Source organism: Chaetura pelagica, unplaced genomic scaffold, assembly GCF_000747805.2.
Source record: "Chaetura pelagica isolate M959 unplaced genomic scaffold, ChaPel_1.0 scaffold638, whole genome shotgun sequence".
In the NCBI taxonomy this organism is placed as follows: Eukaryota; Metazoa; Chordata; class Aves; order Apodiformes; family Apodidae; genus Chaetura; species Chaetura pelagica.
This window is the reverse complement of record NW_009954298.1, coordinates 719,608-735,811: the sequence shown is the minus strand read 5'-3', so window position 1 is coordinate 735,811 and position 16,204 is coordinate 719,608. Positions and strand designations below refer to the sequence as shown.

The 16,204-nt window shown below is 47.1% G+C and overlaps 1 protein-coding gene across 1 annotated transcript in view; it reads left to right on the top strand.

The window, feature by feature from the left end:
* SGSM2 (small G protein signaling modulator 2) overlaps positions 1–16,204 on the top strand; it is a 42,259-nt gene that overhangs the window by 3,015 nt on the left and 23,040 nt on the right. The window contains exons 2-3 of the mRNA XM_010003820.1: positions 6,082–6,157; positions 15,681–15,843. Coding sequence (XP_010002122.1) covers positions 6,082–6,157; positions 15,681–15,843 — 239 coding nt within the window. The remainder of the gene's footprint in view (positions 1–6,081; positions 6,158–15,680; positions 15,844–16,204) is intronic.

Genomic DNA, 16,204 nt, shown 5'->3' with positions numbered 1-16,204 from the left:
TGGTCACCCTGGGCTGTGGGTGCTGGGGAAGGAGGAGCAGGGCTGGGTGGTTTGGGTGGTTCCGAGCGGTGTGACAGTGACAGTGACACGCTGGGCAGGCTTGGAGGTGTCGGTGGATGAGGTGCCCAGCACCCACTGGGTGCCTGGTGGGATGTGCTGGGCTGGTGCTTCTGTCTTGCAGAGAAGGGTGCTCGGCAGGACAGAGTTGTGCTTTCTGCAGGGCCAGCCTGGTGCTCAGACCTGCTCCAGCAGCACCTTCCTGCTGTCCCTGCTCTGGGACGTGCTGCCCCGGTCTGTGAGCTCCAGGTGGGACTGCCAGGGCAGGGAGCTGCTGCCTGTCCCCTGGTGTGTTTGTGCACCAGGTGTGTACCTGCCGTGTGGCTGCCCCTTCTTATGCAGGAGTTAAGTGAAGATTTAGTGCTTACCCACCACAGCAGTAAAAGGTCTTTTTGAAAAGCATAAGGATCCTCCTGTCCCTTCCCCTCCCTGCATCCACAGCTGAGGAAATGAGCAGTGATGGGACAGCCAGGTTCGTTAAAGCTCCAGTGAACAGCTGCTGCTATGGCCAGGGTTCCTGAGCCTGGATCTGCTGTCCTGATGTCTGTTAGTGTTGAGACCATCCAGTGTCGGCTCTCCCAGTCAGAGCAGGGTGACTGGACGTGGCCGAGCAGGGATGGACACAGCAAGAACAGTCTGTGGGCAGAACTGCAGAGGCTGTCCTGGAGTGCCCTGCAGGCCCAGCAGGTGGTACCTGCTGCTGCTCACTGCCCGGTGCTGGGGCTCAGGGCAGCCATGGACCTACCACTGCATTCAGAGATTTTATCTTAAGATGAGACCTTCAGGCTTGGAAGTGTGTGTGCTTGTTCTCCTGGGTTAATGTTTAGGTACATAAATCTGAGAGATGTTTTCCACCTCTGAACATTGCTATCCTGCCCTAATGTGCAAGATTGAAAGGGAAATGGATTTTCATGATCCAAGCCAGCTTGAGCAATGAACAAGTGGTATATAATTTAAAAATCTGAGGCTAATTTGTTTTTAAAGTCTCTAAAATGTTTTTAATTGGACTCTAGTTTTTAAATTACTGCAATAGTGCTTGAAAGTGTTATTTTAACCTTCTGTGTCATCTGCATTTTTGTTTTGTCTTTGATTTATTATTTTTTTTCCCTTCTCCAAATCTTCACAAATGCTCCTTTGGAGGATGTGTATTGGCTTGGCTTTCTGGAGGTTGCCCAGATCTTTCCCTCCTCAAAGAGTCAGAAGACCTTTTTGGTGGCTGCAGGACATGGAGGTGGCACCTCCTGCCTGTGCACAGCACAGATGTGTGGTGGGGACCCTCTCTGCTGGGGCACAAATGGCATTGGGAGGCAGGCAGAGAAACTGGTACTGAGTTTTATTTTCCTCACAAACAATCAGTTAATGGACCAGGAATTGAATGCAGACCCTAGGTTTACCAGCAACTAGATTCTGCTGCCTGAAAGGCCAGTAATTTACTTTTTCTGATATAATTTTCAGCCTCATTTGTTGTTCTGTGTGACTTTTCACAGTCACTTATCCCTCAGTGCAGCTGGTGTGGTGGTAAAGACTTGCCTGGTCTGTGTCCATTCTCAAAGCCTTCATTCTCTTCTCTTGTCCCTTAAACCCCAGGCTCTTCCTCCTGTTCACTTGTTTCCATGTAACCTCAACATCTAATGGACTTCAGAGTAAACACATTCTTTGTGTTTTGTTTGCACCCAGCCTGTTAAAATTCAGTTGTCTTTGCAAAACAGAAAATGGTTGTCTCCAAAGTCTCTTGGTGCTAAGTGTTTTTTTATTGTATTTTGTCTCTCAGCAAAAACTTTTGCATTTTTCCTTTGGGAAAACTTAGTGTTGTTTGCTTTTTCTCAGATGGACTTTCAATTCCCACTGGTAAAGAATGTATTTTATTGGCTCAGATGGAGAGGAAGACATGTAATGTGTTTTGAAAATTCAACTCTACTGGGATTCATGCTGAGGCTGCTTATAAGTTCACATTTCAAACATTTATCTCTCTCTGCAGGAAAATCTGTTCTGACAAGTAGACTCATAAACCAGGCTTTTCTCTGGCTATTTTCCTCTACCTACTGAAATGGAGGCATTTTGCCATTTCTGCATTTAAACACAGCACTCTTTCTAGCCGTGAAACAAACAGGATAATAACAATCTTGGCAGTTTCACCCTGAAAAATTTCAGGGCCCTTTGAAACACAATTGCTCATCTTGCCACTGAAATGCAACCACTTCTGAGCAGAAATAAAGGATTTATTGAGCAGCTTGTGTTTGCACCACCCAGGTCTCCATTGAGAGTACTGAGGAGTCAGGGCAGCAGGAGCCATCAGTGCCTAAGATGGACAGTGACTACATGAGCTAAAGAAGGCAGGGAGGCTGCACATGAGGTTTTCTCCTCTGAGAAAAACGTGCTGTGGGTTTAACTGTGGTCCTGGTTGTCCCAGTGATGTTGGAGCCTGGTTCTTTCCCTCCAATGGTGCCAGACAGAGCAGTGATCCATTATAATGTCATGCAAATGCACATAACCTTTAATTCGAGGAGCTTGCTTTGCTTTTCTGGGTGGTGCTGCCACCAGGATATTCTTCACTCCTGCAGTGCCAGGATCTTCACTGGGGCAGGCAGGGCTTTCCCATCCTTGCTGTCCCATGGTTGGTAAGCTGGGTGCACAGGGAGCCTGTTCCCTTCCCCAGGGGGGCAGAAGGTGTTGTGAGCCTGTCTCTGAGCCCTGCAGCTTCCCCTGGGGCAGGGTCACTGCTGTCTCAGGGCTGGACAGCCTGAAACACACACAAGTTGACACACGTGCTGCTTTTCTCTGTGCTTGTGCCACCTGGCAGGTGTGAGCATCCTGGCCAGGATGAGGAGATGCTGTGATGATTTGCAGAGGGGCTGGTGCTTCCCTGTTCACACTGCAGCCCAACCTCTGCCACTTCTTCATCTGTGCAGGAGGGGGTGTGAGAGCAGGGGCTGCTGTCAGTGCTGCTTCTAATGACATTAATTTGCAGTTTGGTCAGGTCCGTTGGTATCTGCAAGTGGGTGTCTGTGTAGGCTTGTGCTCAGAAGGTTTCATTGACAGAACAGAGACACAACAGCATCATTCCTTACAAAGAGAGCTGCACAAAACTGTAAGGGGAAAAAAAAATAATAAAAAAGGCTTGTGTTCCATTTGATCAGAAACGTTTGATTTAGCTCCTTGCCTGGAGCATCCCTGAGTTACGTGGCAGTGAGGAATGACGTGGGATGGAAGAACACTGCATTCCAGCTTTTGCATCTTCACATCTACTGTCTGAGCCCTGAAAATGTTTTCTAATAACACTTTCTGAATCTCCAGAAAATGTGCAAAGATTGCTCTGTGTGGATAGCAGGTGGGAATGGGCACCAATTGCTCTCCTGGTCTGTCCTGCTTAACTCTGGAGGTCCTGGATTCCAGCTCTGCTGATAGGCTGACCAGATGTGCTGCTGTATGAAAGTGGGGTTGATCATAGCATCTGAAACCTTTTTATTTATGATTTTTAGTACACTTTTTTCTTGTTCCTGGGCTACAGACCGGGATTTAAATAATATACTGAGCTCATAAAGACTAATGATTGGGATATGCCTGGGAAATGTGTCACAGTGGAGAACTGGCCTCTGAGCTCCAGAGCTCTTGCTCCTGGTAAACAACTCTCCCTCCCTGTCATCAGGAATTGAATTCCAGTTCCTGTTCTCTGGGGAGCTGAGATCAGAATCAGTCTGCTGTCCTGAGTGGTGCCTGAAGTTGTGTCTGTGTTCTTGGGTTGTGTCCATGGGTGACCCTGGCGCAGCCCTCTGGTGCTTCCTCTTCTGTCCCCCTTCATGCTAAAGGCACTCAGAGGTACTTTCTCCCTTTAATAAATCAGGCCTTTCATTTGGTAAATTAAATACAGTTTTCATCCAGTGTAATCAGAACAGCTTGCAAAGGTTGGGCCACTGTCCCTCTTTCACAGATGGGCTGGCTGGGAGCAGTGGATGGTACCAGCTCTACTTCCACTCCAGGCTGTGTTTGCTGGAATGTGCTGCCTCCTACGTGGGAATGTGCAGGTCAGGGGTTAAGCTGGAATTTTAACAGGCAGACCTGCTCAGCTGTCCTGTGCCCTTCCCTATGCTGAGCTGTGGACAGCCTGGGTGCTATTACCCAGATGGTTTCAAACTTTTAGGTGAGGTTTGGAACAAAGGTTTTTGGGTTCCTGCCAAGACAAACAGACAACAAGTTTGTAAATCAACAATGACACAAATAAAGATGTGAGGAGTGCTGAATAAACAGAATAATCCCTGGTGCTTCCTGTGTGAAATGCCATCCATGAGATCTTCTCACACCTTTGCTTCTTTCTTTAATATCCTCTTATGCTTTTCCACCTCCCACTGCTTTACTGTAAGGTCCAAATTCTTACAGCCATGTCAGAAATGCCACAGGAAAGAAACAAATTGATTTGATATTATCAACAAATTGATTTGATATTATCAAGCCTCAGGATGTGACCAGTGAGGCAGGTTTTACAAAGTGCAAGAGACTTGCTTTGAAGTCCTCAGATCCAAAACATGCTCTACTTTCAAAGCCTCTTAAATGCTTGCTTCCCCCTCAGCATTTTCTTTGCAACCCCCCAGAGCGCTCCTGTTTGAGAAGTGCATATTCTGTAGGATCCACTCAGTGCAGAATTTGGGGCAAGAGAACAGCCGGTGTGGGAAGGGTGGTGCAGGTGGAGCTGCTGCCAGCTGGGCTGGGGGTGGAGGAGTGGGCATGGAGGCCTCCCCATCGTTAGCTGGGGGCAGCAAGCTTGATCACAGCATCCAGAATTGGCTTCACAACTGATCTCACTGGAGGAGGGAGCCCTTCAGGGTAGAGCAGGCACTGAGCTGGCCCCTCATGGTCACAGCATGGGGCCCAGCTGGTCATGAGCAGCTTCTGGTGGCTCCAGTGCTGGGTGGGGAGCTTGAGACCTTTGGACCTGTCAAGGCAAGAAAGAAGTGGTAACCGAGCTAGCTTTAACCAGGTTATCTCAGGTACCAGATGCAGCCTAATGAGAGCTGAGTGCACAGTTGCCAGCCCTGCTGAGGAGCATGGATCAGGGTCTCCTGGGTCTGCTGCCCATCACCGAGCAGTTTGCACCAGCACCTCAGGTCATGCTGTGAGCTTGTTGGTAAAGAGAAGCCACACAGTGATTACCTGCCAGATAACTCACGGTTTGGTGGATTCCAGGACTGCTGTAAATACTATTTTCAATTAAAAAGAACAACCTAAAATGTTGGACAAGGAGAGTATCTTGTTAGATCTGCCACAGTAGCATAGACTTTCATATATTCAAAGTGATGTGGCATTTATTTAGGCAGTGTCCTAGCCCCGTAATTATAGCTCACGAATGAAAGAAGCAAAAAATTATTCTGGATTTGTATCTGGAAAAGCAAGTGCTCCGTGGACAGGAAGGAATGAGTGTCTGATAAATGAAGTGGCTGAGACAAATAGGCTTCATCTAGAATCAGGCTGAGGAGGCCATTGGGGAGGAATAAGCTGATGAATGAAGGGCAACGACAGCCTCTTTTCAAGAGCCTAATTCTAAGATTTGTCTGTTTTCTTTGCTGATTCTGGAAAGTCAGTAATCTGCAGTGAATCCCCTCTGGAGCTTGACGTATCAGCTTTGAAGCTGGAAGGGAACTTTAGATCAGTCAGAAGTGTGATAAATATAATTGTATTTGCTGCAATTGTTAAATTGTGTCTTGAAGCAAAACCTGGAGCCACTCTCTGCATTATTTTGTAGAGTGCCTGGTGCAGCAGAACTTTGAAAACATCATTTGCAATCACTGTGGTATGTGAAGCCCCCAGACAGGGGAGGTTGCTGCACACCTCTGGGAACATGCACCTGTGTGGCTCAGGGATTCTTGGATTGAGGGATTTTCTCTGTCCTCCCCTGCAGAGAAAAACTCACATGGGCTGTTAGTCCTTTGGTGATGGGGAAAGGGCAAGAGAAGGTTGAGAGGGAAACTCCCAAGTGCTGTGCTGGTTTGCATTGGTAACTTACAATCAATTCTTATTGTTTCTTTATTTCAGGTAAAGCAGATCATGGAAGAAGCTGTCACACGGAAGTTTGTACATGAGGACAGCAGTCACATCATCGCCCTGTGCGGTAAGTGGCACACAGAGACCCAGCACTGCCTGCTCTTACCTGTCCTGGAGAGATGTGTTGGTAAATGGAGGGATTTAAATACGATAAATCATGGAGTAGAGACCCCTGTCACCTTCTCTTTACATTTGCTACCTCCATGATTACATTACAAATAAGGAAGCAACTCTGAACTGAGAGTGATGCTGAGGATGAGAAGCAGCCATCATCAGCACTGCTGGATGTCACACACAGGAGCATTTTCAGCCACGTGTACCCAGTGTGTGTTGGTCACATGGAGAGGTTGACAAGAGTGGAAGGTAGACAAGAGGCCTGTCTAGAGAAACAAGAACTGACATCTTCCTAAGAGCAGGAACCTTTTCCTGTCCCAGCACTGAAATCCCACCTCGCTCTGGGGTGTGGGGTGGTGATGGGCTGGGTGGTCAGGGCTGAGCTGACCCTGACCTGCTTGCTGCTTCCAGGTTATCTTTTCCTTATAGCTTGGGATAATTTATTCATCCCTATGTATGCAGTGGGAGATCTGTGCATGTTCTGTGGCTAGTATTTTGTTGCTGTTAATACAGACTGTGGCCATTTCCTCCATTTAGGTTGTGGTTGTGTTAAATATTCCCCTTTTATCTGCTGTCTATTTGCACTATGCCAAAGAGAAAAAGTAGCTGAGGAAAATGGTCCAGAGATAGGAGCAGGTGAAGGAAGCTGAGCCCATGCCCCTGCTGTGGGCTGCCTCGTGGATCTGGAGGGCTTGTGGTGCTGTGTCTGTTCTCTGCCTTTGAATGATGTTTGGTGAGATGTGCTGCAGCCTTGATGATGTGAGGGGTAGTGGGGCCACAGCTATTCCTGAGAGACTCTGCTTGGCCAAAATTAGTAATACTGTAAAATCCTATAAATATTTCTCCCTCCTGCTGTGATTCCAGTTGGCTTTGTGTTCTGAATCCTGTAGGGTCTGAAGAACTAATAACTCTCCATGACCTGCCTTATTATTCCTCAGCAATCCTACCTGTCCTAAGGCAATATTCCAACCTGCAGCTGCTCTGGTTGTAGAACTTAATTAATGCTAAGCCAGAAGTGAGTGAAGCTGCATGTTCTGCTCTCACCTCAGCTGATTGAATGGAGAAACCATTTCCAGCAGGTTTGGCCAGCAGCTCTGGCTGGGGCTCTCCTGTCTGTGCTGTTCCTCTCCCCCACTCCAGTTTCATGTGCTCTTTGAGAGGTTTTTCCCTTCCATTTAAAATTAGATTGGCTCAGTACATGAGTCATTTTCAGTGAATCTTTGTTATAAATATAGAATTCTTGTGAATCATTTGATGCTTCTGCAAGTCTGAGTTTAGCAAGAGTCTCTTAAATACATGGTAGTTGATTTTCAGGGCTCATCTGCATCAGTAACTGAAATCTTCCTGGCACTCCAAGCCCTGCATGGCTGAAGGTGCCATTCTGTGGGCCTGGGCCAGCTGCCTGTCCCCTTGCTGGCCCCTGGAGGGGAATGTCTGTGCCAGTCCCTTCTCATCCCATGGGAGAGGTTTGCTGTAACCACAGGGGCTCTGCCTGCAATCCGTGGTCTTCACCTGTGTGATCTGAGCAGGAAAACAGTGCTGACAATTCCATCTTCGTGGGAGAGCAATGGATGCAGATGTTTTTTGATTTGTTCTCAACCCAGTTTATAACCTGGTTACATTCCAGTTACTCTTCCATCCTGTCTAGTTTATAAAGGATCCAGCTCTGTCATTCAGAGCCATAGCAGGTCGGGTTGGGCTGTGTGCAGTGTGGCTGCTGTGTGCCAGGCTGGGGGACACATTCCCAGCTTCTCAGGCTGCAGGTTGCTGCAGGCTGCTGCAGAGAGCATTTCAGCAGAGTTGTGCTGCCAGCTGGAACCTCACTAATGACACCAGCTCCGGGGGTGTTCGAGGCATCCTCAGTGGACTGGCATTCTTGTTAGGAAGGGGCTGTGGCTGTTTCCAGCTGCATTATCTGGTGCTGTTTCCCCAGCAACAGCAGCTGACAGCCCCTGACTTAGGGACCTGCCACCTCTGCAGGCAGGGAGATCCCTGCATCCCCCTCTGCATCCTGCCACCAGCTTCCTTGGGCTCTTCCCAGCTCTTCCAGTTCTGATGGAAAGGGGGAAGAAAAAGGAAGCTTTTCTACCATCTCCCTGCAGTTCCCTAATGTGTGTTCACTAGCGACCAGTGCAAAGTGGAGGAAAAGTGTCACACACCAGAGCTTTTGAGGCAGCTGTGCCTTGATTCTGCACTTGAGAGGAGACCTGACCTGGTGTCCATTCATTGCAGTTTCCTTTCGTGTAGTCCTGGGGCACCAAGGCTGGGATAATTTTGGTGTAAGATGCTTCCTTCTTGTAAAACAGGCAGTGGGAGTGTTAGTTGGAATAGCTGTATTGGTCGATACCTGTTTGCAGTGAAAGGATGGGCAGATTCTGAGCCCAGGATGCTCCTGGGGTCCTGCTGACATTTTAGAGCCAGCTCAGTCTGTAACGTCATCGCAATTCATATGCAAAACACTCACCTTCTGTCAAACAATTCAACAGTTATTTCCCTGCTTTGATGAGATGTCCTCACAGCTTTCTCAAGCAGATGAGTGCTCCATTCATGTTGGAGATAGTAGACAATAGGAAAGCAATTGTCTGGCTGGATTTTCTGGAGCCACATGCTTAGTCTGAGCTCAGTCAAGTGCTGAAGTTCCATAGTCTGCAGATGTTCAGAGAAACACAATGGAATAGTTCCAGCTGCTGCCATGGATGAGTCTCAGTCAAAGCTGGCAGTGGAGGACCCGGAAACCTGTGCATGTGGATATGACTGGTGACTCCTCCAGACCAGATCTCTGGGTATCTCCTGCATGGAGAGCGTGTCTGAGCTGCAGGAGTGCCTGGTAGTGCTGGTTAGGAATCTAAGCTGCTAACATGCACCAGGGTTAACCACAACGATGTGGTTAGTTGTGGGGCTGTGTTCTTTATTGGTCTTATGATGGCTTGTTATCCCATTTTGCACAAAGTTAATTGTGTTTCAAAGAGAAGATCTAATTAGGAACCAATGACTGCATGATGCTGGAGCTTGTGTTCTGGTTTTTCTCGTCCAGGACCTGAAATCCAAGCAATTATCAGAGTCACCACACGTCATGATTGCCAGTCCCAAGCAATGAAAAGTCATGAGTCAGTAATCTTTTCCTTTGTGGCCCTAAATTACAAGAGCGGATTAAAGTTCATGACAGTTAAATGAAATCAGTTGAGGAATAGAAATGTATTTCTTTAATTCATTTCTTATCCAGACATTCTTACCCAGTGCCATGGTTCATGGTGGTAAAACTTTCAGAAGAGTATCAAATATCCACAGACTTGCAGTAAAATCATAGAAGGTGGCAACGTGGGAAACTGTTTAAGGCGAGAATTAAGTTCCTGATAGAAGCCCTTTCTCTGCCTCCTATTTAAAGTGGGGCAACAAAATGTCAAGAGGTGCTCAGTGAAAGGAACAGGAGGTTGATTTGGGGTTAGTCTGGACCTCAGATTTGGGGTGTCCTAACTGTCCAGACAACAGGCTGTTCCCTTCAGTTCCAACTAGAGTTCCAGCCGTTCTGAAAATCAACCCCATGAGGAAGAGAAGCTTTGGGCTGTGGAGCTTTTAGGTGATTTCCTTGAGGCTTTAGACAGCACAGTGCTCCTAGGGCCTGACAAAAATTAAGAATTTGTTTTCCATTCTACTTTTGTAGCTCAAAGAAATGTAACTTATGTAGAAATAGATGTGAACAGCTGTTGTCCTACCAGACATTTTAATATTTTAATTCTTTTGTCTTTCTACCCATGGCATTGATGTTTTTAAAAAACATAGTTAACCTGCTGTGGAAATGTAGGTCTCAAACAAAATATGAGCCTCCCTGTGTTACTACTCCTATCTGGAAAACAAATAATGCTTAAAAAAAATAGTTTGCGGAGGTTCTACCTCATTAGCTCAGAGAGTACCAGAGATGATTGTAACTGGGGGGAGGCAAATATTTTTTCACACATATTTAAAAGCTTTTGATTGTGCTCCAAAGATGACTGCTTTAAAGTAACGAGGGACGTGTTCTGGAGGAGAGGGGGAGAAAAAGAGGGAATATTAGCTGTGAAATCAAACAGGTTTTGAACTGCTCATGGTTTTAGTGTGAGAAGTGAAATAGAATCTCTCATGCTTTTTAGAGCACCCAGCCAAACATTTTGCTTTAGTCCTGGGCCATCAAATTGGATCATATTCAATTATTTAGAGAAAGCTCAGTAATTTTTACTTAGCCTTAGTAGTGTTTAAACTTAAGTGGAAACACTTAAGTTTTCTGAAGGGTGTTGAGATCCCTGAAGCTTTAATGGTGAAGATTTTAAAGAGGAGCAGTCACCAACTTCCAGCCCTGATGTTTCCCACCTAAGCTGTGTTTAGAACTGGGATTGTCCATTTAGATGCCTTTTTTTTTCCCTGGGATTTATTGAAAAATATGTCAGTGCAGCTTTATCTGGAGAGTCCATGACCCTTGGCATTTGAAGCCAGGATGTCAGCTAGGGACTGAGACCTGTGCACACACTGGCTGTTCAATTTCTCCCTCTCCCATAAAGTGCTCTGAGCACCCCTGGGACAAAGGAGCATGTTTGGGTGTCTCCTCTGCAGTCATCTGCTGCCTGGCAGGTGTGCAGGTGCAGCAGGTGTTCCACCTGCTCCCTGTGTGTTTCTCAAGGAAATAACATGCTAGAACTTGGTAACAAGTTGGTTTCAAGCTGGTCAGATCTGTGATGAGGCAGGTAAAGCCACAGCAGCTGGAGATTGTGAGCATCTGATTGTTTCTTTATCATCCTCCTCTTTCCACTTGTTCTGTTCTCTTCAGCCTCATGAATTCTATTCCCTCTGCACAGTTTCCATGAAAACAAGGTATTTAGCTGTGGTGTTTCTTCCTGTCTAAGGAAAACTTCATCTGCCAAATAAACACCATAAATAATCTCTTCACATCCCTTCTTTGCTTTCCACCCTTTGAGCCTCATCCTTGGAGCTCTGATTTCACACTCTATTAAGACATGTCAGGATTTTCATAAAGGCAAAAAAGGAGAAAACTCGAGTTGTTCACCTGACACTGCAAAAAGTTGCCAGGTTGAAGCCATAAAAGCATGACATTTTTCAAAGCTTGTTGGGGACCATGATTATTTGGACTGCAAATCAATAACATATCTGCACTTAATTAAATTCAGCAGTGGATACTGCAGGGGATGTTCCTCAAAACTGGCTGGAGTTAATGAATTTTTAGATGGCTGCTGTCAGCTGAGCAATACAAGGGAATTACCTGAGCTGGGTTGATTTATTCCAAACTGCTTTTCCAGCCTGAACCTAATAAGTATCTGCATTTTTCTGCCATCAGTTTTTGTGTGTTTGTTGCTGTGTCAGTGACAAGGCAGGATGAGGTTGTGCTCTGCTCAGCAGCTCACAGAGGGTGTTTCTGCCTGTGCCTCCACACCTAAAAGCAGAGTGTGAGTCTGGGGGTAAAAACCACCTGCTTGCACAGAAAGGTGCCTGTTGGTGTCTTTCTGATGGTACCAGTTCCTCCAGGAACAGCTAAATCTTAATCTCTTTTTGTGCCTTCTGAGAGTGTCAGGTTCCAACAAGGGAAAAATGGTTCAGTTTCTTTAAAATAGGTAACTAATTTTCCTGTCCCAGAGGTTCTTGTAACTGCTGAACTGTTTTGTGTGTTAATCTTTTTAGGCTCCATCTGAGCTCTGTGTTGCAGTTTGCAGCTCCAGGGGGATCACCTGTTTTTGGTTTCCCAAAAATAAAGACAAGTGGGTTTGCAGAAACCTGATTTACCTAAACCTTCCAGCCCTCTTCCCCCAAAATTGTTCTCTGTAAGGATTATTTTTTCCCATCCCCCAGCTCTACCCTGTGTGCTGCTTGGGCTTTATGCCTGTGTCTCTGCGTGTGGTTGTTTTGATGATCTGTTTTGATTTCAGCTGATTGAGAACATGTTGGTGTGCTGTGGAAATGGGGAAGGGGAGTGTTTGTGCACACCCTTTAAAATTAAAATTTCTGAAACCATCCAGCAGAACAATAGGAAGAGGGTATATTATATTCAGGATAAATTAGTTCAGCTTGTTCTCATCTATTCCCACAAGCTCCAACATGAATGCCAAGAGCCTGCCATGGAGAACTGGTTTTAATCCAAGAGCTGCCCAAAGCCAGAGTGAACTCCCGTGCAGATCAGCAGAGCACAGTGTGAGCAGCCTCACTGCACAGCTCTGGGTGTGTGGGGACTCCTGCCCTGAGCAGGAGAGACTTTCCTGGGGAGATGTGGAGGTTTTCAGGAGTAAGTTTGTAAGTGCTGGCTTTTTTCACTGTAAAATTGTGATTTTTTCTGCTTCAATCCTACACTGAGAAAACAGAAATATAATGGTTTTGTTTGTTTAAAGCAGAAGAGAAACAAAAATAGAAAAGGTGGCTGGAGCTAAGGAGAGGTCCTCAAATACCTTTTGTTTCCTTTCTAAAACCATTTGAGCATCACTGTCAAGGTCCTCTCGTGTCTTTTAAAAGATTCTGCAGCTTGAGGTGATTCTTCTGAAAGTTGGTTGAGCTTGGGTTAAAGTTTCCTTGTTGGCTGAGCTTGGCTGCATGTGCAGGAAGTGGCTGCGTGTGGTGTGGAGCAGGTGCAGTGAGATCAGGGCCTGCCCGTGGAGCAGCAAGCTCTGCAGGAACCTCAGCTTCAGCTAACGTGCTGTGAAGCTCTTGAGCTGTGTTCCTCTGCTTCACACCACGGAAGGGATGTCTGCACTGTCCTCTGGCTTGGAATAGGGGGGCATCTCTGTGGTTGGATGTGCTCCCCTCCTCAGATGCTTCAGAGCTGGACCTGATGAAAGCCGCTCTGAGAGCTGATTCAGATCCGGTCAGATGGGGATGTAGGCACTTCCCTTAGAGAGGAGCCTGGAGAGAAAAGTAGATGGAAGACAGGTCTGTTGTCCTGAAGGTGTGGGTGGAGTAGAGGAGAACGAGATGACTTGAAGGTCACACAGACTGGGCCTGTCCCCTGAAGCCAGGGCTGAGGGTGCCTTGCACCTTCACTCGGGCACGGTGCTTTAGCCTCTCCTCCCGTGGAACGTGCATCCTGAGGCAACCCAGCAGCTGATTCCACTGGCTCTCCCCTGGCAAATAACCACTACACGTGTCTTACAGCCAGCTGGGGACTGATGTTATGCCAAGTCCTTGTGATAAGAAATGTCACAATGGAGTAATTAAATATTGGGGCTTTAGGGACAGTCACTGTGGAAATTGCCCTCCATAGCAGCTGCAATATTTGTTAATAATTAAAGCTGTGTCTGCTGTGCTTTTCACTAAATTTGTTTCATTAATATTTTATTGTTTTAAAGAAAGAAAAAAAGAAACAGTAGAGGTGGGAAGAGAGCCTGTTTCCTCAGCAACAGCACTGTACTTCTCTGCAGTTCTTTTTAAAGGCAGGTTGTTTCATTTAAGATTTGGAGCCAATTATTTCTGCAGTGCTTCAGGCATTGGAAAGCTGTTTTGTTTGGGTTTTTGTTTGTTTAGGTTTTTTGTTGGTTTGGGTTTTTTTAAATTTTCTTTATTTCTAATGGAAAGACTGAGCAAAGCAGTAGCTGGGTTAAGAGCTGTTGTGGTGGTTGCTAGACAGGGTCAATGGCTGTGATGTGAAAGTCATCCTCATGCTATCATAGAATCATTAAGGTTGGAAGGGACCTCAAAGACCACCAAGTTCCAACCCCCCTGCCATGAGCAGGGAACCACTAGACCAGGCTGCACAAAACCTCATCCAACCTGGCCTTAAAAACCTCCAGGGATGGGGCATCAACAACCTCCCTGGGCAACCCATCCCAGTTCCTCACCACCCTTAGAGTGAAGAATTTCTTCCTAATATCTAACCTCAATCTCCCCTCTCTCAGTTCAAAACCATCACCTCTTGTCCCATCACTATCTTTGATGAAGAGCCCCTCCCCAGCTTTCCTGTCATCACTCTGTCCTTCCCATGCTGGCCCTGCTGCTGCCCCTGCAGGGATCCCAAGTCATCAGTATTTAATTCCACTGGTTGTGTCATAGGAAAGTAGGGCTTTCCATGGACATTTTATCTTCTGTCAGATTTTATCTGATGTTACTTAGTTTAAAAACATACCAGCCCTCACAGCTGAAAGCAGAGCAGTAGCCTGGTTGTCCCACAGCACATTTCCAATTGGTTGTTCTAGTGCTGTTTCTTGCACTCCAAGAGCCACTGGCTGTGCTTTCTGCACTCATTACTCCCTTTGTGTACCAAGGGTGTGATAGCAGGAAGCCAGTGAGAGGTGGGTTTTTTTTCCAGAGTGATAAGACAACAAAATGTGAAGTTATTAATACCTCGTAAATGCTTCTCTTCATGTTTTTGTTCATTCAGCAGGTTGTCCTCCAGCCTTGCAAAGCAATTAGGGTGGCAGTGCTGGAGATGGAGGGGACAGTTTTGCCAGGACTGTGACCCCCCAACTGTGGAAGCTCCTCAGCCCCCTGGCCCCAGGAGCTGGTCCTGCTTGCCAGCCAGGCTGCAGGGCTCAGGGGCTTGTCGGGATGAGCTGTGAGGAGGGGTCTTTTCCAGGTGCAGACTTCCTGGTGGTTTGGGATTTGGGGCCCATTAAGCACAGTAAGGAGGGGGAGTCTCCAGGAAATGCTCAGCACTGACAGTGTCAGGCCTGAAGCACAAGATGCTGCCTTCTTTCAAAATCAGCTGCTGGCTCCTGGGAGGGATGCACATGCATCCCAGCAGCAGTTGTTGCTCCTGAGGACCATGGCATGTGGCAATGCGTGCAGTTTGCTGCAGGGCTGCTGTCACTGGCCACAGGAGAGCATCACTGGGCTGCTGAGCTCCCTGGGGCTGGGTTGCCTGCAACAGTGGGTGTTTCCCCTCCCTGGGAACAAATTGGCCTCTTCTCCTTTGTAACTTTTCATGGCCAGTGTTGACTGGATGAGTCACCTGCAATCTTGATTTAAAAACCGGTAGACAGGGAAAACTGGTTTCTTGTATTGGTTTTTATTTGTCTTTATCTTGTTTCTTCTTCCTGCAGCAGTTTCAGTGAGAGCTGGTGAGATTTCTGATGCAGTCTCACAGGGCTCAAGTAGTGCAATGTGGTCTCTCCCTGGTGGCCATCAGAACACATCACAGTAAGGTTTGCACAATGAACCTCACAGCTGGCTCTGCTGTAGCTGTAGGTCTGGCTGCATCTCTGTTCCCTCTCAGACTGTAGCAGCATTACACTTTCCTCGTTGTCAGTAGAACCAGGAACTCTCTCACATTGTGGCATCCATAAAACGGGGTGAAATTCTGGGAGATATTTCAGTCCTTTGGTTCATTCTGATGTTCTCTGTAGCTTCCAAGGTGGTTCTTGCTGCAGGTGAGACACGTACTCACCTCCTCTGACTTTTGAGATCCAGTCTGTCTTTTCCCATCCCTCTCTGTTCTCCTGACTCCACGCCTGGCCCCTGAGGGGAAGCCTGAAGGCCAGCAGTGCCCATGACTGTCTGCCCTGTCCCTGCAGGTGTGGTGGAGCTGTGTCTGCTGCACATGCTGAAGCGCCGCACTGCCGGCTTCCTGCGCACCGACAAGGTGGCTGCGCTCTTCACCAAGGTGGGCAAGACCTGTGCAGCAGCTGGAGACATCTGCAAGAAAGTGCAGGAGCTGCAGCAGCAGGTGGAAAGCAGGTGAGGCTGAGGTCTGCTTGTCACCAGGCTTAATACGACATGTGTGCAGCCTGGAGAGGATACAGAGACTGGGACGTGCAGAGCGGTCTGTCTGGGCCACGTGGCTTTGTCTCTGTAGTGCCTGTAACTCTCAAACCAGGACAAAGAGGAACTGAAGAGCAGACTTACTGGAAAAGCTGTTCTGGCATGGTCCTTGCCAAACCAATAGCAGATGATTTGTGGGTATTGTGATAGAAATAGTGAAGTTAATGGATACAAAGGGTGATAGGAGGAAGGATGAACTCCAGAAGAGCTGGGCAGCAGTGAGATACTGATTACAGGAAAGCAGTGAAGTGGGCTTGGGCACAACTGAATTCCTGCT